Below are 20,547 nucleotides of genomic sequence, written 5' to 3' on the forward strand. Positions count from 1 at the left end.
CCAACAGCCACCCGGGAGCGCGCAGCTCCACTTCCGGCGTACGAGGCGGTGACAATGGGAGCGGCGCGGGCGGCGCCGGGAGGCAGCTGACAGGCGTCTGCGGCTTCGCTTCATGGCCGCTTTCCCGCCCCGCCTGGGCTCTGCGGGGAGCGGGGCGGCCCGCGGCGGCCGGGAGCCGGAGCTGGTGAGCCGAGCAGAGACCTGTGCGCGGCGCCGCTGAGGCGCAGCATGTGAAGAAGAGACGGCATCCAGTACGAGGCGAGCCTCTCAGCCGGCCGGGATGGCCACGACGGCCGAGCTCTTCGAGGTGGGTCTCCGCAGCTCTTCAGGGAGTGGCGGGCCCGGGGTGTGAGCAGCGAGGTGGGCGGGCAGAGGAGCGGGCGTTCGCGGCTGCGGGAGCAGCCCTGGGGAAGGAAGGTGAGAAGGGGAAGGGGTGGGGTGGTGGCTCCCGTGTCGGCGCGGGCGGAGCGTGAAAGGGGGGAGGGGTGGCTTGGGGACCGGGGTGGGGAGGTGGGCAGGGGAGCAATCCCGGAGTCCCAGCGGAGGAGCATTGGTTTTGTCCGCACGGCTGGAAGGGAGCCTCGGGGTTTGGGCGTTGGAAGATGAACTCGGGATGAGAGTGGGAAGGGCTGACTTGGGGCACGGAAAGAGGAGCCTGACCCAGGTCTGGTGAGACCCGTCTTGTCGCCTGGATCCCCGCGTGATATTCTAGGGCCCCCCCCACCGCCTTGAGATTGGGACGACTAGGCGCTTCTGGTGGTTCAGTAATGACTCCGTTAGCCAGTGTTGGAAGCGGCGCTCACTTGCCTACCAGTTTACCCTTCTATTTGAAAAGGCTGTAGTATTTTTTACGACGATAAAGGCCTACTAAGCCCTTTCCGACTGAAGGAAGTCAAAAGTAAAATTAACATTTGTGTTCGGCTCTTGAGGAATTGAAGTGTATTATAACCCCCCTCAGCTCGGTGCTTTGTGACCACCTAGAGGGGTGGGATAGGGAGGGTGGGAGGGAGACGCAAGAGGGAGGGGATATGGGGATGTATGTATATGTATAGCTGATTCACTTTATTATACAGCAGCAACTAACACACTGTTGTAAAGCAATTACACTCCAATAAAGATGTAAAAAAAAAAAAAGAATTCTTAACGCGTGAGACAGTGAGATTCTAATGTGTTTCTTGGACCGTTTTCAGTCTCTAAAACTTAAAATTCAGTTTACGGGAATCCTGTGTGAGAAGCTGTGATGCTTGAGATAATAGAATAGGAAAATTTTAATTAGACCACCTAACAACGTGTAGGGGATCTTCTTTTGTGACAGAAATGAAAACTGAGATATGAAGGAAGGGGAAGGAAGAACCTTTTTGATGTGTGCTTGTGTTTCATATTGAATAATAAAAGTGTAAGAAATAATTAAGGCTGCAGTTGACAATAGATAATTTCTCCATAAGTGAAAATTGGATCCTTTTTTCTGCGTGAGATTCAGCAGGTTTTGTTTGGGTTTTTTTGGCTTAAAATTTGAATGCCACAGTTTCTATAACAACTGGGAACTTTTCATTTGTTAGCTAACTATATTTTGGGTTTCTATCAGCTTTTGGATAGATAATGCATTTATTGAGGAATAGTATATGCCATTTTTATAATAAGTTGTAATAAGATAGTAATTTATGAGTGAAAGAATATAATTGTAAGAAAGAATTGGGAAATATTAATTACATTTCCTCAGATTTAACTGTAAGGATATATTTTACATTAATTTCTCTAACTCCAAAATTGTGCCATCTGTTTATTGATTGACACAGGAGCAGGGAGACATTCTTTTTGCTACAAGCTTTTACTGTATGTTCCTGAGCAAGATACTAAGTAATTCTGTAGTTCCTTGTTTTATTTTCACATTTTTGTAAAGGTAGAAAACAATTTATGAACTTGAAGCCTTTAATATAATGAAATATGGGACCAGCCAGCTATTAATAGAAAACTGTTATTTTGTCATACAGTTTAGAAGGCATTAACCTTTGGGCTTATGGATCCTGCTTGACATTCCCAGTTGTCTTTTTTTTCCTTGAATGTTTGATCGCATGACTCCACATATACTTCCTTGAAAATATATTTGATTTCTGTTCCCCCTGCCCCCACCACGGGGGGAGGAGAGGAGGTGGAGAAATATCTGTAGTATATTTAGCTTTCTAGGGTCTTGCCATTTAGTAAAGTAGTTAAACTAAATTAGGGTTTAAGTTAACTCAGTGACTCCAGTTATGATAGCAGGTAATATTCACTTACCAGTGATGATAGAGACAGACTAGTCCTGTGTCCACAGTGTTCATAGAACAACCTTGAACATGCTTATGGATCTTAACTCATGTGACTTTCTCTTTCCTGACCATATGTAGTATGTTGTTTCATCAAAATTAAAAGCGTATTACCTTAGGGACTTCCCTGTTGGTGCAGTGGTTGAGAATCTGCCTGCCAATGCAGGGGACACGGGTTCAAGCCCTGGTCCGGGAAGATCCCACATGCTGTGGAGCAACTAAGCCCGTGCGCCACAACTACTGAGTTTGCGCGCCTGGAGCCTGTGCTCCGCAACAAGAGAAGCCACCGCAGTGAGAAGCCCTTGCACTGCAACGAAGAGTAGCCCCCGCTCGCCGCAGCTAGAGAAAGCCCACGTGCAGCAACGAAGACCCAAGGCAGCCAAAAATAAATAAATAAATAAAAATTTTTTTAAAAGCATATTACTTTAGTAGTTACAATTAAAGGTAAATAGTCATGATTAGGAAGTGTATTTATCTTTTCATCCCTACAGTGGATTCTACTCTTGAATAAGTTTTCATCCCTAAGTGAAAAGTTGGTCTCTTTGCTTTAGAGGGAGAAGGAAAAAAAGAAAACAAAAACCAAACTTCGTTTGTCACCGCCATTTCCTGTTGCTTTTGCCTTAGGACCTAGGTTGTAGGAAAGTCAGGGAGTGCTTTTTCTCTTGCTTCCCTTTCTTAGTCACAGCTGGAGAACTGTGGAAAACAGAGGTCAGGATGTAGTCAAGGATATTTAGTTTTTGTATCCTGGCTTTAATGCACCAATAAACTGAGTTGTGTTTTAATTTTTTCACATTGAAAAACAAGTTAAATCAATACAAAATTATGTTTTGAATCCATGAAATTTCATAAGTGTTAATCCTATTTCTTTTAAAATCTTCTTATTGGTCCTGTGAGACTTCCTTTTTAACATAAACACCTTCATACAACAAAATCAAACTACCGGATATTTCCTCAATTGACAGAAATGGTTTAAAAGTTCTGTCTGCAGTGTTTCTAAATGATCACCTCAGGTTGGACATTCTAAACAGGAATTCCTATGTGGTTTGGATTATGTCCTCTTTATAAAAAGTGGCGGGGATAGTAAATTTTTTCTCTGTTGTCATAAGTATTCCTCTCTTTTCACTGCACTACTGAGAACATTGTACTCCCTTCTCACTTGCTATTTTTCTCTCCTGTCATTCTTCTGGAGACAATGACTATTCTTCTGCTTGGGCAAGCTACCTTTATGGGAAAGTTCTTTGTTAAGTAGGGTCTGTTACCCATTCATTCAACAAATATTTGTTGAGTACCTACTAAGTTAATGAGACTGCATGTCTCAAAGGGTGTGCTGTATACATATTAATCCTATGAGATGTGCTGCAAAAAACCCAAATGGTTCAGAGCCCAAGGAAGTTTTGGGTATGGGCATGCTTTGTTTCATTAGAGATTTACAATATACCTTAGTATATTAAATATTCTAAGAAGTTCATTTCCCAAACTTCTTTGACCATGAGCCTGTTTTACTTTCTACTGTTAATTTTGTGAATTCTGTGGAACATACTTTGGAAAATGTTGAATTATATATAGAACTTGCCCTTACTGTTAAATAAGGGAAGAGAAGATAGATATATAACTATATATATGTATAAAGCAGACAAGACGATAAAAGTCCAGATATAAAGGGAGGTAACTGTAGACCCCAGAGACAAGGGAAGAGTTCATTTTAGCTGAAATATAGCATGCATGAAGAAGAAGAGTGCTATGTAAGGTAATCGGGGTTTAATTGTAGAGGTCCTAAATGCCACGATTAGGAATTTGATTTTTTTTTTCTTTCTTGTAAACGTAGATGCCTTGATAATAGTGTTTGAGATCATGTAATTTGACTGTGGTGACAATGGCTGTTTGACTTCCAGATTAGAATTTGAATAGCTAAGAACACGTTTGTGTAAAAACATATTTATGTCTCTTAGATTTACAAACTAACAAAAGCGATTTAAACAGACTTATTGAAAAAGACTTATTCTCTTGTTCAATTAACTATTTAAATATGTTTAATGAACATGAGATATACAAGTAAGGACCACTCCTTTACCTTCAGGGTGCTGAAATGCTACTTGTTTTAGACATGTTAGCTATTAAACAAGTGTTTGTGGAACCTCGCCACCAATTACAGTATCATGTATATGAGAAAATGTATTCATTCAGTAAACATTTAACTTATCTTACCTTACCTACCTTAGGCCAGAAATCCTTCCAGGTACTGGAGTTAAAAGATGGTTTGAGTTGGAGTTTGAGATGGAGTCAAAGAAAAAAAAAAGAACTCTTCTCTCAACATTCTACCACTACTCTCAGTATTACTTCATTTCTGACACCAGATGTGTGGGGATTTTCTTCCACAACAGTTCAGTTCAGTTTTCCAATAGACACTGACTGGGTGTCCTACAGTTCACTCTAATTCTGATACTGTTTACCTGGAGTTAGCATCAGATCCCACAAGTTAAGGGCTCAGTCCCACAAAAATGCCCCCACTTCAGATACCAGTTGCAGTCCAGGTTGTCACCTGTGTTTCTGACTGACAGCTATAAATTGGAGGGTCTCATGACCCCCTCTTAGAGATTCAGTAATTTGCTAGAACGGCTCACAGAACTCAGGAAAACAGTTTACTAACTAGATTACTGGTTTATTATAAAAAGATAAAACTCAGGAACAACCAGATGGAAGAGGTACATAAGACAAGATACGGGGAAGGAGTGCAGCACTTCCCTTCTCTTGGGTGCTGCCACCCTTCCAGCACCTTGATGTGTTCAGCAACCTGGAAGCTCTCTGAACCCCACACTTTAGGGATTTTTATGGAGGTCTCATCATGTAGGGATAATCATTAACTCAACCTCTAGCCCTTCTCCCCTTCCCAGAGTATAAGGGGTGAGGCTGAAAGTTCCAGGCTTCTAATCATGCTTATCTTTCTGGTGACCAGTCCCCATACAGGAGCCCACCAAGAGTTGCTTCAGTAGGACAAAAGATGCTCCTATTACCCAGGAGATTCCAAGGGATTTAGGAGTTCTGTGTAAACCACTCCTATCACCTTTGTCACTCTGGAAGTTACAAGAGTTTTAGGAGGTCTGTGTGAGGAGCCAGGGTTGAAGACTACTGGAACAAAAGATGCTCCTAGTACGCTTATCACTTAGTCCCTTAGTTGTCTTGTGTGTGCTTTCTTTCTACCTTTCCATGGGTAGGATGAATCCCATTTTGCTAGTCTGAAACGAAACAAAACGTTTGTGGTGCTTTTCAAAAGAATCAATGTTCAATAAATGTAATTCATTTAAATCCACCATGAAACACATAGTCTCATGAAAATCAAATCAAATGTGGTTAAAAGGAGAGCCAAATGTGATAAAATTCATTTAGTTCCAGTGCCAGAATTGCATAAAGTTCATATTTGGTTTCTGGTAGAATCTTGGATTTATAACACCATAGAATGCCTATTTTTTTATTTCTGGAGTGGAGGGTGGTGGTCCTGCCTTTTTGGTTTTGGATCTATAAAGCAAGTTTTGATTTTCAAGATCCTGTGCAGGGGATTTGGCCATGGCCCCGATAACAAGTGGTTTGATTTATTGTGCATCTATGGTGTGCTCAACATTGTTCTATTGACCACAGCTGGAAAGCAAGAGAAGTGTATGACAAATCCTGCCTTTGCTTTCAATTTAATTTGGAGAAGAGAAAAACTTACAAATGTTACTATAAAACAATAAATGACAAAATGGCAGTAATATAATTTTTTGTGTTGGCATTTGAATTTTTAAGCCTCCTAGGGGTTAAGAGTAAAGAAATCAGTGGAGATCATCTAGGGAAAGAACCCTTTCCCCATAAGTATCCTTGTAGGTTGAGTTACCTGGTCACAGGTAAGGAAGCAGAAGTAGCATGGGTTTGAAAAGAAGACTAGAGGAGGCTGCTGGTAGTGTACCTGTTCATTTTGGGGCGCAAAGAAATTTGGTTAGGTAGTGTAATATAAGAACTTCAAGGGCAGACTTAAGAGTGTAAACTTCATAGTTTAGGAATTGCATACGGAGGTTTCTGACTAAAAGGGAATATAGTGTTTTAAAGATTAGTTTGGCAGTGGTCTGCACAATGAATTTAAGAAAAGCACCTTATATAGGAAGTACTTGAACCCACCTGTTAGTTTGTTTAATAGGACACAGAAATACTTCTCTCTGAAATCCTCTGAGCCTTATTTTTATTTTTTTGCGGTATGCGGGCCTCTCACTGTTGTGGCCTCTCCCGTTACGGAGCACAGGCTCCGGACGCGCAGGCTCAGCGGCTATGGCTCACGGACCCAGTTGCTCCGCGGCATGTGGGATCCTCCCGGACCGGGGCACGAACCCGTGTCCCCTGCATCAGCAGGCAGACTCTCAACCACTGCGCCACCAGGGAAGCCCTGAGCCTTATTTTTTTTATTTTTATTTTTATTATTTTTTATTTTTTTTATTTTTTGCGGTACGCGGGCCTTTGACTGCTGTGGCCTCTCCCGTTGCGGAGCACAGGCTCCGGACGCACAGGCTCAGCGGCCATGGCTCACGGGCCCAGCCGCTCCGCGGCATGTGGGATCTTCCCGGACCGGGGCACGAACCCGTGTCCCCTGCGTCAGCAGGTGGACTCCCAACCACTGCGCCACCAGGGAAGCCCCCTGAGCCTTATTTTTTAATCCAAGCAAACGAAAATATTATAGGTTCTTTGAGTTTGTGGGTGGCTGTAACATATTTTATTGGATCTATTTTTGGGAAAGCTACTATAAGAAAATATAAACGTTTGGTTGGATTTTCTCAAGGAAACAATGTTAAATTAGGGATTTATGTTCCTGTCCAAGGGCTTGAGGTCTTAATTTTTAATAGAAATGACCACAAACCCCAAGTTTTTATTACAATTGGTAGCATTTGTAAAGAATAGGAAATCAGTTTAATAGATCAACACAGTAATCAATTATGTAAAGTTGAATTTAGTATGATAGTATCTTTGTGGTACACACTTAGATTTTTGTTTGTGTTTTGGCTGTTTGCTTTTAATTACTACAGAAAAATAGAGATTAAGATATACCTTTGTCAGGTTCACGAAATTCTAAAAGATTTTTGGGGTAATAGTTTACAGGTATCTTTGAGAATCCTCTTAGGAGGACTTGGTCATTTGGAGGTCTTGGAGAATTTGTTAATTTGACTATCTTTTTCTCATTGTAAATGCCTTTGCAGCAATGCTAAGTATTAGAAAGTAAATTATTGGGATTTATTTGGTTTTATAAGCAGCAAAGGTTTTGTTTTGTTTTTTGCTTTTTCGGAACTTCCATTCCATTGGAATCAGTAGTTGATTTATCTTAAACTCTTGTTGATAATTTGATTGCGTCTGCAGATGAAAGCTGAACTTTGCTTCCAGGATGCTGTTGTCTCCTAAGTTTTCCTCCTGCTTTACTGGTCCCCCTTACTTTGTCTTTTGTTGGATCCCTTTCCTCCTCCTATCTCCACATGTTGGCATGCCCTTCTTCTTCCTGGATGATCTCATCCTGTTCTGAGGTTTTAAGTAACTCTAAGATTATGTCTAATGCCAGTTTCTTCCCTGTAATACAAACTTATTTTTCTGACTCTGTCTTCTGCATATTCACTTGTATATCTAATTGGCATCTTCAACATATCATATGCAGAATAGAACGCTTACATCCCTACTCCCTTTTCCATCTCTTTCCCCAGTCTCACTAAATGGCACCATTTACCATTCATACAGTTGTTCAGGCTGCAGACCTCTATGAGTAATCATGATTCCTTTTTAAAATTTCTCCCCACATCCAATTCATCAGCACTTTGTATGAGTACAGTCTTTAAAATGTCATGAACCAGGCCACATCACAGTACCCCCTCTACTGCCACTTTCATCTGAGTCATTAGCATCTCTTGACTAGACTAGTACAGTGTTGCAGGTTTTCCCAGAGAAGCAGACTTTGAGACAGAGTGTAGTGTGCAGAATATTTATTAGAAAGTACGCTTGGGATAAACACATGTGAAAGGACAGGGTAAAGAAGCAAGATTGGGCCTTAGGAGAAGTAGCAGTACAATGCTGGCCCAGTGATAATGGTGATGATCCCTGTGGGAAGATCTGGAACTAAAATTACCTATCAGAGTTGTCCTGCTTTTTACCAAAGTGGTCAGGCCTTTATATCCCCAACTTATTTAGTCATTGGATATAGACCACATTGAGAAAAGTATGACATTGAGTGAAGTGGCTCTCTGCAGCTGAGTGGATCCCTGAAAATACTGCCAGGTGAAGGTTCTGTGCTGACAGCACTGCTAGCAGTTAGAGCAAGACCCTTCTTGAAGGGAGATCTGGATGACACGTGTCCACCGCAGACCACCCCTGTGCCACTAGACTCTATGTCTTCACATACATTTGGGGGGTACCTCCTCTAGACTATAGTTGGGGTTCTTATCCTGGAGGAAAATTAGAAGGTGGTTAGTGGGATGAACTATGGCCCCTACTGTTGCATGTGGTCTCAGGTTGCAACTGATATCACCTTCCATTTTTTACTCTCCGTTCTAACTCCCTCTCACCTTCAGCTAGTATGTCTGCTGCTTTAGGTGGCTTAACTGGTTACCATACTCTTCTTAGGCCGGGGCTGCGCACATGTCCGTGTACTTTCAGAGTTGGTCAAGGGAGTATCACAAGATCCTTACAAGGAGATCTCTGTGTCAAACATATTGTTCCCTGCCCCCTCTGTATAGTAGCCACCCTGTCTCCCTCTGATGATGTCAGTTGCCCTGCCAAAGATGGTCACTCCTCTTGTTTTTTATTAGCTGGATAAAAGCAGCCAAATGCCCAGGCAGCACTTGCAGTTATAGTTTATTGGGACTCTTAATTATGTTCCCATACAAAAGTATTCCCCCTTTGGAGATTAAGACCTCTAACCCTGTAGACCTTAGAATTGCAGGAATAGCAAGAACAAATTGGGAGTCATGATGATCAGGGCCACTTCTGATTTTATTCCTTGTTCCCAGGCTCATGTGTTTTTTCTGTTGGGGACACAGCATCATATAAAGGTTTTAAATTCAGAATGTATACTGCATTTTGGCGGATAGTGCTCCATCTTTATAGAGTATTGTCTCTGAACTGGTAGTTCAGTTATACCTTCAGCAGGCTCTTTCAGTGCTCTATCAGACTGGCAGTTTCTGGGTGGTATGGTTTATGATATGACCAGTTGATTCCATGCCCTTTGCTGTTAAATGGGTCCCATGGTCTGATATGTGAGATCCTGTGCCAGGAGAACAAACGCTTCCTCTGAGGATAAGCAAACTCAATTTGGAATGTTTCTATTCCTGTTAGAATGAATGACTCTTCCAGCATGGAAAAAGCCCAGTGTAGTCAACTTGCTACCACATGGCTGATTAGCCTACTTGAAGGATGGGGCTGTTTTAGGAGCTCAGAGGTGGTCTCTGTCACTCTTAAGCTAGATCTTTGGCTTTGACACTAGATGGATCAGCCTTGCTAAGTAGTACCTCATGCTGTTGGGGCCATATCTCTGAACTGTGTTCTCTCTGTTCATGTGCGCAATATGCTAATGCCGGACAGAGGCTGGCTGGTGTCAGCTGGCAGAGTCGTCTTGTCTGCTTGGTTGGTGTCTTCTTGTGAATGTTAACATGTGGTACTAAGATCTTCATACTTCATGCCCAGTCTCATGTATCCATTCACATGCCTGTACCCCAGACTTTCCTGTTCTCTTTCTTTCAGTCTTTTTCCTCTGATAGTCAGGCCCTTTGCCATTGTCTGTGAGTCCATATATATTCTAACTGCAGGTCAGTTTTCTGTCCACCCAAGAGAATGACCAGGTGTATTTCCCAAAGCTTTGCCTTTTGGGAGGATTTTTTTTTCTTGCCACTGAGTTTCAAGCCACTGTTGAGGGAGGTTGTAATTGCAGCTGCTGTCCATTTTCATTTGGCACCCACATGCTTAGCCAACTCTTCATAAACCAGGCTCATGCTATTTCCTTCTCTATCATCTGGTTGTAAGAGATTCCCATAAGGCCATGCATGTGAACTGAGGGAAGGATGCTAGTGCAATAGTAGTGGAAGACATGGGAGTTTGGGCTACCTGCTTATGCAGTTTGCTTTGTGGTTCTGTTCATGTTTGATCCTGGGTTTACTACTTCCATCTTATGATGGACAGTTCCTAGGTCCACTTGGGGAGTCTGTTAGAACACACCTCATGTTATAATTCTGGATGCATGGTGGTCAGGTGTACCTTCTCTGCCAGAGTCCAGAAGCGTATTAGGAGTTGTTCCTCAAAAGATGTGTAATTCTGCTGCAAATGGCATGATCTTCTTTCACAGTCCAGGGATCTGTGTTGTGATTATCCCACTGGAGCTTGCTATAACTCCACATGACATTGTTTCTTGGCACTGATTACTTTAATACTTCAGTAAATGCTGATTTCTTTAATACTGTTGGGTCTGCTAGGTTGTATGGCCCCCTCTTCCACAATTTCTTTAATACTGTTGGGTCTGCTAGGTTGTATGGCCCCCTCTTCCACAGATCCCTTTTCTGTTTTTGTGTTACCTGATATATGTGCCAGAGTGGGTGTGGAATATGTTCGCTCCAGAAGCTGAAAAGGCCTACCAGGTGTTATGTGTCCTTCGTTGTGGTGGAGGTGCAAGGTACCATAGTTTGTCCTTTACTTTGAATGCAATGTCCCAGCCTCCCCTGTCTACCTTAAAAATTTTATTGATACACTGTGCCCGTGAATCTTTATAGAGTATATGTCTCAGTCTCTGGATCACGTGTGTCTTACCAAGCTTTTCCAGTGTGCTAGCCAGTTCTTGCTCATTTGGCCCAATTAGCATGATGTCAGTTCATAAGAGGAATCAGTAAGATGTTCTGCAGAATGTCCATACAGTACAGATCATGTTATAATAGAGGGTAAGAGTTCACACAGCCTTGAAGCAAAACTGTAAATGTACACTGTTGTCAGTTCTATGTGACCATGAACTGTCTGATCCTCTTTGCTGGTAGGGATGGAAAAGAACGTATCACCTAAATCATTAGCCATATAGCATGAGGCTGGGAGGTACTGCATGTGGCACGGCAGATGTAACTGGGGCTACTTTTTGGTTGATTATTGAGGTAGTCATCCTCCAGGATTTGTCTGGTTTCTGCAAAACCCAGACTGATGAATTAAATGAGAAAATGATAGGTAACATTACCCCTGCATCCTTTAGATGGGGGTTGGCAAATTTACAGCCCATGGGATACCTGCCTGTTTTTAAAGTTTTATTGATACATAGCTAGACCATTTGTTTATGTGTTGCCTATGGTTACATTTGTATTACATAGGCAGAGTTGAATGGTTGTAACAAAGACTCTGTGGCTCTCAAGCCTAAAATACTATCTAGTCCTTTATGAAAAAATTTGCTGATCCTTGCTTTAGAGCTTTAAGAGTGGCACTAATTTTTGCCATTCCACTTGGTTACTACATTGAGTAGGGAGGGGCAATTTCAGAGACTTTTACTTGGACTTCCCCACCATAATAGTTCCTACTCTGTAAACCAGGGACTCAGTGTGGAAGTTGCATTGGCCATCAAGTGTGTCTGTTCCTATTAAAGGTTTGCAAACTGGGGAAATGGCCACTAGTTGGGCTAATGGCCCATTGGACTGATGGTGAGCTTGACTTTGGCTAGGAATGTGTTTATTACTTGGCTCCTGTATGTCCTCCTCCCATATGTCTCTTGAGTCCATGGTGCTTTGAGTCAATCAAGAATGTCAGCTAGGACCCTGTATACAACAGACCTCAAAAAGTTTGAGTATTTCCCTTTCCCTAGTATATAGTTACTCAAGTAAATTGTTGTAACTGCTTTTGGGGAAAGGAATAGTAGAATCATTACTGCATATGTTTGCCAGCATATTGCAGAGTCCTTCCTCCTGGGAACCTGGCCTTTTCTTCAGTCGATAACGGGGAATATGTTATAGTACATCCTTTAAGACCTTAGTACAAGCTGTGGATTCTCACCACCTCTCTTGATCTCATCTACAGCTATTCTCCACTTCACTCACTGTGCTCTAGTCACACTGGCCTCTTGTCATTACTTGCATACTAAGTTTGTTCCCTGTACTTGGAGCATTCCTTCCCCAGATGACTTATTCCTTAGCTGCATATAGTTCTTTGTTCAGAATTTACTTTTTAAAAAAATACTTATTTATTTATTTATTTGTGGCTGCTTTGGGTCTTCGTTGCTACATGCAAGCTTTCTCTAGTTGCGGTGAGCAGGGGCTGCTCTTTGTTGTGGTGCGTGGGCTTCTCATTGCAGTGGCTTCTCTTGTGGAGCACGGGCTCTAGGCTCGTGTGCTTCAGTAGTTGTGGCACACAGGCTTCAGTAGTTGTGGCTCGCGGGCTCTAGATGCGGGCTTCAGTAGTTGTGGCTCGCGGGCTCTAGAGCACAGGCTCAGTAGTTGTGGCGCACGGGCTTAGTTGTTCTGTGGCATACGGGATCTTCCCCGACCAGGGCTCAAACCTGTGTCCCCTGCATTGGCAGGCGGACTCTTAACCACGGCGCCACCAGGGAAGTCCCATCCTGCTTTTTTAATATCAGGTATTATACATGAGCATTTTTTTCTCATTTCATTAAATTTTTTTACAACATGACTTTAATAGGAAAATAATTGTTTTATCCTGTAAGTTTACTATAATTTTTCAATAATGATTTTGTTGAATATTTGTGTAATAATTTTTCAGAGTTATATATAATACAAAAATTTTGTGTTCATATCTGCTTTTTCCCTTAGAATTTTAAAAGTAGAATTACTGGTTTAAAGGGTATGAGCATTTGTAGTACTTTGATGTTACCAAAATGTTACCTACTGTCCTCCAAAAATACTGTACCTTTTAACATTTCTAAGAATAATGAGAGTGAATTTCAGCTTACCCTCTCTTGTATGCATATTATAATTAAGGAAAAAGAAAAACTTCGTCAGTTTGTGAGGCAAAAAGAAGAAAAAAAAAGTGATAACTTGACCTTATTTGATTACTAGTGAAGCTATATATATTTCATGTTTCTTGGCCATTTGTATTTCTTCTATAAATTGTTTGTGTCCCTTGTTCATTTTTCCTTTGGTATGTTCCTGCTCATAATACTCTTTAATATTTTAATATACTAATTTTCATTAAGTAATTTGTTTATTGAAGATTTTTTAAATTGAAAAAGCCTGTACATTTTAATAATACAGATATATTTAATTAGTAATTTAATTTTAGGTTCTCACGTGGTACAAACTATTTCATTTTTGTAAGTAGTATTAAGTCATGGCCTGTGAAACGTTTTAAAGGAACATTTATTTTGTAAACTAGGAGCCTTTTGTGGCAGATGAGTATATTGAACGTCTTGTATGGAGAACCCCAGGAGGAGGCTCTAGAGGGGGACCTGAAGCTTTTGATCCTAAAAGGTGAAGTAAAAATTTTTTTTTCATAGACCCAATCTAGTACAAATTTGTATCTGGAATAGAGGTGACTGTTGGAATTCCTTTCAACATTCATGTAAAGGGAGTTAACAACTGGCCAATAAAAGGAAGAAGCATTAGAAGTTTGAGATTTATTTTTTTCCTTTTATGTTTCTTTTATTTTAGAGAAGGACTTTAAGTGATATGGGGGAAGCGATTTTATTGCATTATGAGAATTTAATATTTTCTCCAATTAGTAATAAATTAGAAATGGCTGGCTATACCTCTAAAATAAAACATGTTGAATATGTTGTTTTAAGTATCGTAAATTGGGGGAACAAAAATTCACCATACCCTGGAATGCACAGTATTATTTTTATATAGTACAATTTACCTTTTTAACTATTTCTATAAAATCGGTTTCAATTCTGGGGGTTAATGGAGATTCCATATGAGGTTTTCATTTATGTCAGACATAATCCCTAACAGGATGCTGAAGAGAAAATTAACATGTTCATCCTTACCTCAAGGAATGCTCACTAATACTTTATTTACAATTATAAGTGAACTGGTCACTTCCTAGTGATCAGTTATAGATGGATTGATACATATTCTAATTTTCCTTTGTTAGATTATTAGAAGAATTTGTAAATCATATTCAAGAACTCCAGATAATGGATGAAAGGATTCAAAGGAAAGTAGAGAAACTAGAGCAACAGTGTCAGAAAGAAGCTAAGGAATTTGCCAGGAAGGTACAAGATCTCCAGAAAAGCAATCAGGTAAACAATTAGTTAAATAATGAGTAGTTTATAGAGGCTTTAATATCTTTATTTCCTTTCAGTTTTCAGTTTTTAAAAAAAATCTAATGCAACAGAATTGTTGAGGTTTCTTTATACTGCTCCCATCTCATGGGATAAAATGTTAATGAATTGTTATCAGGCACTCTTGGTGCACTTGCTTGCCTACTGAGTGTTGGTTTGGGATCACAGTACTCCCTTAGGATGGGGTGGTATCCATTACAGTGTGGTCCTTGCTTTCTCTTTAACAATGCAAACTTTTAAGAATGATAATTCAGTAGACCTGTATTTTTAGGGGGTCATGATTAGCTTGGATATTTAGGTATTTATTTGCATTCTCATTTAATCATAAAGCAAAATAATAATACCAGACCAGCTATTGCCTGGATGAAGTTTTTCCCTAGAGGAAACCTGGTCTGGGAAGCTTCACAAAAGTCATGAGGTACATACCCTAATGAGAATGCTGGTGTAACTGGGAAAAGCATGTGCAGAACTCTTCCTCAGTCCATTTGGGAGTAAAAATGGACTCTTCCTCAGTCCATTTGGGAGTAGATCTCTAGACTGACTCTGGGGTAAGTAGGCCAAGCTTCTTAGCCATTCTTAGGCCCTAAACTTAATCTGGAACCTCTGAACCTCTTTCACAGCTTGGACCTGATGTGGATTGCCCTTTGTAAATGTAGTTAGAAGAGCATGTTTAGCATTGCTGCCTCCCAGGGGCTGTTTGTTCTTTAGTGTTAGGGGTTAGAAAGCTGATTTCTGCTCAGATTTCATATATTTAGATTCCTTCACTTAAGCATGTATAACTGTTAGAAAATAATAAAGTCAGTAATTTACATAAGATAATGTGTTTTTAAGTAGTTAAGGTGATAGATTCCAAATACTTCTAATGCAGATTCCCCTTGGTAATAATGATAGTATTTGTAGTTAATCTGGGTTCTCTGATTATATTTTATGCTTGTTCACATTTTTCCTAGGTTGCCTTCCAACATTTCCAAGAACTAGATGAGCACATCAGCTATGTAGCAACCAAGGTCTGTCACCTTGGAGACCAGTTGGAGGGGGTAAACACACCCAGACAACGGGCAGTAGAGGCTCAGAAATTGATGAAATACTTTAATGAGTTTCTAGATGGAGAATTGAAATCTGATGTTTTTACAAATTCTGAAAAGGTGAGCACTGTCAGAAGGATAAAAGCAAATTATAGCATTAATAACAATGCCCTAATTATGAACTGCAGTTATTACTTTCCAGAGTCAGACTTCAAATCACTGAGTTAGGTGACTTATTAAAAGTCTTTATTCTGAAATGTACACTTATCTACAGATTACTGATCAACTATATATATTCAGATTTTTAGTTGGATTGCCTGGCATTTTTGTTTATGAAATTTGTATCGTTTAGAAATGTTGAGGTAACTATTTTAATAAATATTTCTTTCTCATAATTGACTCTTAATATTAACAGAATTTGATAGGCACATTCCATTGGGTGAGGGGGTGGGCTGACATAAATCATTGACAAGCTGAAGTATCTTTCTGTGCAAGGAATTCAGAGCTTCTAGTTTTTGTTACTTGAATAAAGATCTTTTACAAAGAATTAAAGCATACTTTGGATCAAAGAGAATAGAAAAATCTGAATTAATTGTTCATGTTAATCTTTTTCATAGCACTAGTCACTTAATCCTGGTCTAAGGTTGCATGGTGTTGGCTGCTCTACAATCTTGGAAGAGGTTATTTAGCTCACTTTCTTCCCCTCGGGGGAAAAAATCAAAATGCATGAAAAAATAGACATTCTTATGGATGGTATATGCACATAGTGACATTGTCCACTAATATGTTGAATACAGTCTTCCAGAATTTTTCTGAGTGTACTCCATGGGATATCTCAGATAGTGAAATTTTAAAAACTAAGTAGTACTGAAGTTCACTTTGAATTAAGCAACACATTTTTTTGTGAGTAGGAACTATATAGGGGTATAGAATTTATAAGTTTTAGAGATCTTTAAAAGGAATGATTACATATCTAGAGATAACTCCTCTAAAGAAAAGGCAGTATTTTAAATAATGAGTTTCAGGAATTATATTTGTAATATAAAGTAGAACTGATAAGATTAACATCAAGAACATTATCATACTTAAACACTTGTAAAATACTGGCAATATCTAGCTTTTATATATTCACGTGATTTTTATGTATAATAGTGTATACACACACACACACACACACACACACACACGGCTTGAACACTGAACTGTTTTTCAGGATACCTTATGGAATGATTTTATTTTATGTTTCCTAAATATAAACATACATATTTCTAATGTATTATAAAAGTACATATTTATACATATAAAAATTTTATATATATATATAAAATGGTATATAATTCAAGTCTTATACCTTGGGTTACCTTGGATTATACCTGTTGGACTGTAGAGTATATTTATGTTTTGTTATAAACAAAATGCTGATATTTTACCCAGTGTGAGTTGGTCTGTTTATTTGATTCAGCTCAAGGCAGCCATTTAGAATCTAGAGAAAAATAAATATTTTAAAATTGAATGATTACACATATTTTTATCCTGATTTGTATTGCTTGTAATGTTTTGCATAATGAAATTATGTTTTTTACACTTTTCTTTAAACATTTTAATTATCAAGTAATTGTGTAGTTCATGGTATTACTGTTGTCTCTTAATTTTTAAGATTTTGATTGAAAGAAGAAGAAAAAGTATTCATATTCTTGCTACTTCATTCACTTGGTCATTAGCTGTCTGTAATTTTTAAAGAGCAAGTAGAGCTAACAGTGCTTAAGCTACTTCCTCTTATTTTCTCTCCTTTGCTTCGCTCTCTACCATATCCCATTTTCTTTCATCTTGTTCCTTTTTTCTTATACTCTAGTCCTCTTTTCCCAATTGTCTTGTTTTTCTCTCATATCTCCCATAAGTTTTGGGTTACTGTTGAATCATTACTTTTGGCCTGGTACTATCACAGTTAACTACACTTAGGAACATCATATATGGTATTAGATTGCTAATTATTAGATAAACTTCTAAATATCTCAATTTCTGCACTGTGTGCCAGCCACCTTCCCAATGGAAAGAAAAGGAAAATCACCCATGTAGTTAGGGAGGTGTGTGATTTTGGAAGGAATTAGAATGCGAAAAGGTAACAACCATCTTTTTCCTTTTTCTTCCTGCTCCAAAGTCATTTTTGCTTTTTTTTAATCTTTGCTTTTAAGAATCTTCTAATTTTCTTCTCTGGGAAAAAAAACCCATTTTATGACCATAGTATATATTCCCTCTTACCTCTGTCATTACAGAGTATGTTAGTTGTTTCTCTTCTTAGCATCACAACTTAATGTTCTTCATGTAGATAATGCCTGATGACCCTGATTATCTTTAACCTGTTAGCATGGGTGGTCTCTCACCTTACCCTAACATCAGTAGCAGATATAAGCAAGTTATTAGATTGTGGTTTTGAAAGCTTCTGTACTTTTATAGTATATTTCAACTGATGGATGACCTTAAGAGCTACTTGTGCTTGAAACAATTTTTTTTTTTTTGCGGTACGTGGGCCTCTCACTGTTGTGGCCTCTCCCACTGCGGAGCACAGGCTCTGGACGCGCAGGCTCAGCGGCCATGGCTCACGGGCCCAGCCGCTCCGCAGCATGTGGGATCTTCCCGGACCGGGGCACGAGCCCCTGTCCCCTGCATCGGCAGGTGGACACTCAACCACTGCGCCACCAGGGAAGCCCGAAACAATTTTTATAAAATAATTACCTATGGGAATTCCATAAAATCAAGTGTTATTTACTCTGCTGTACTTCTTACTATATTAAGTGAAGTTTGCAAACACTTCCATCTCTTGAAACAACAAGAACAAACTCCTGATAGGAACATAAAACATGTATGTAGGTCCTTTCTGAAGGGAGTATCGGTGAGAAAAAAGGGTGGACATTGCTAGTACAACCAAATGGCATGGTGAAAAGAGATAATGCAGTGGTATCTGTGCCCATGTTCAGTAGAATAGAGTGAGCATCTGGTAATTGAAAATGACAGTGACATGCTGACTAGGAGAGAAGAGATAACTGAAGCAGAAATGCTATCTATATTCACTATTGTTGGGCAAAACAACAATATCGTTTGGTCCTGCTTTTGTTTTCCATAGTTGCTTGCCAGACTTCACGTGAGTACTTGGTTAGAAAGATCTTTGTTAATGTTCTCAGCTCTTCCTTCACGTTTGTATGTCTCTCTCTTCTTTTTTTTTTTAGTGTAAAAGAAAGTGAATGATCATAAAATCATTTACTTAAAGGTGTGCCAAAATAAAACTCAATACTTATTTGAAATTTGTTTTAAAAAGTAGACATTATATAACTCCCCTATACATTTAGTGTGAATAAGCACAAATGTCTGCATTTTAAGAATTTTGGACCCCTTGCCTAAATCCTTCAGTTCCACAACTTGAATAAGTACAAACATTTCTTTACCATATTCCATTCTAGAAACTTCATATTAAACGTAATCTTTGCTTTTATAACAAGTTTTATAACTTGATATGTTCATTAAATGACAGGCATTTTGTTGTTATTTTCTTCACTTAAAATGGGATTTATACAGCAGTATGATCTGGATTTTTATAAATCTTGTTTATCATTTCACAAACTCAGAAGATACTTAAACTTGCTTTCAGCAATCAATGATTTGAATTTATTCGGAGTAAACTTGAACTGCAGGTTTCATTGGGAAGGGATTGTGGCATTATAAAATCACAAGATTTCAGTACAATAATGACAAATATTTATGTTTTATTGACTCATTATTGGTGATACCCCAGATGTATTCCTGTTGCTCATAAGATTTTATTTGTTGTGTTTTTTAAAGAAAATTGTTTGGGTGAGGGTCTGTGGGCATACATAGAAGAATATTACTATTTTTAAATATAAAATTATTTTTTGATATGTATAAAGGTTTTGTAAAATTATTGCTTTTGTTTTTTAATAGATAAAGGAGGCAGCAGACATCATTCAGAAGTTGCACCTAATTGCCCAAGAGTTACCTTTTGATAGGCAAGTTTATTTCTCAGGAGCTAATTTGGGTATATGGTGTAGTGTATAGAATAAAATTGTACTTTTTCCTGTATGATTTTGCTCATTAATTCAACAAGAACTTATTGAGGACTGCCTTTGTACAGGTACAGTATGTAATAGCTGATTGAAAAAAATGTGGTATCTTAACAACTAAATTTAATGATATATCTTGAAATAATTTCAATCTTATGTTTTTCTTTTGAAAAAAATTGATGGAGAATTTTGAAATTGGAGTAAGATTTTGAATTTTCTTTGTTTTTTGGACTTTGATCAACAGACTAGAAGGGGACAGAGAAAGCTTAAACATGGGGCTCTTGAGCTCCTTTTTCTTCTGTCTACATGAGAATTCTTAAGCTTTTAGGGGTCTTGGGCACCTTTGAAAAGTTGGTGAAAGCTATGAAATTTCCTTAAAAAAATCAGATACACAGGCCGTTGTATAAAATTTCATGGAGTTTTAGACCCTTTAGCCTATCTGTAGGCTTCTTCCTAGGGACTTCAGGTTAAGAAGTCCTGTTTTAGATGCAAGGCCCTGGGGCCATTGCTAAGTTAAGTATTAATGGTTTCATCCTAAAAGAACTTCACTGAGAAGGAAATTCTTTCATGATTTCCTTTAGTTCATGGAATGTCAGACTCTATAATAAAATCTTGTTAACAGTGGTTCTCCCATTTAAATATCTGGAAAAAATGTCTTCCCTTTTAACAGATAAAATACGTATTTTATTCTTTTGGTAATACTTGAAAATCCTGAGGCACAGGTAGAATGTAAATGTATTACTATACTTAAAGCTTGTCCATTATGTCCCAAACATAGAGTGAAAGTGAATTCCCTACCCCCAAATATACCTTATTTTACTCTGAACTTTGTATCATCATAAAGGATTAGCAGTAATCATCATCTGTCATTTAGCTATTATTAATAATTTCAT

The 20,547-nt window shown here is 39.0% G+C and overlaps 1 protein-coding gene across 1 annotated transcript in view; it reads left to right on the forward strand.

Moving 5' to 3' along the window:
- Positions 1-42: 42 nt before the first annotated feature.
- EXOC5 (exocyst complex component 5) overlaps positions 43-20,547 on the forward strand; it is a 49,171-nt gene continuing 28,666 nt past the window's right edge. Inside the window, exons 1-5 of the mRNA XM_065871608.1 lie at positions 43-307; positions 13,647-13,741; positions 14,367-14,514; positions 15,507-15,701; positions 19,536-19,600. Coding sequence (XP_065727680.1) covers positions 281-307; positions 13,647-13,741; positions 14,367-14,514; positions 15,507-15,701; positions 19,536-19,600 — 530 coding nt within the window. The 5' untranslated portion in view covers positions 43-280. The remainder of the gene's footprint in view (positions 308-13,646; positions 13,742-14,366; positions 14,515-15,506; positions 15,702-19,535; positions 19,601-20,547) is intronic.

This window comes from Phocoena phocoena, chromosome 2 (genome assembly GCF_963924675.1).
Source record: "Phocoena phocoena chromosome 2, mPhoPho1.1, whole genome shotgun sequence".
NCBI lineage: Eukaryota > Metazoa > Chordata > Mammalia > Artiodactyla > Phocoenidae > Phocoena > Phocoena phocoena.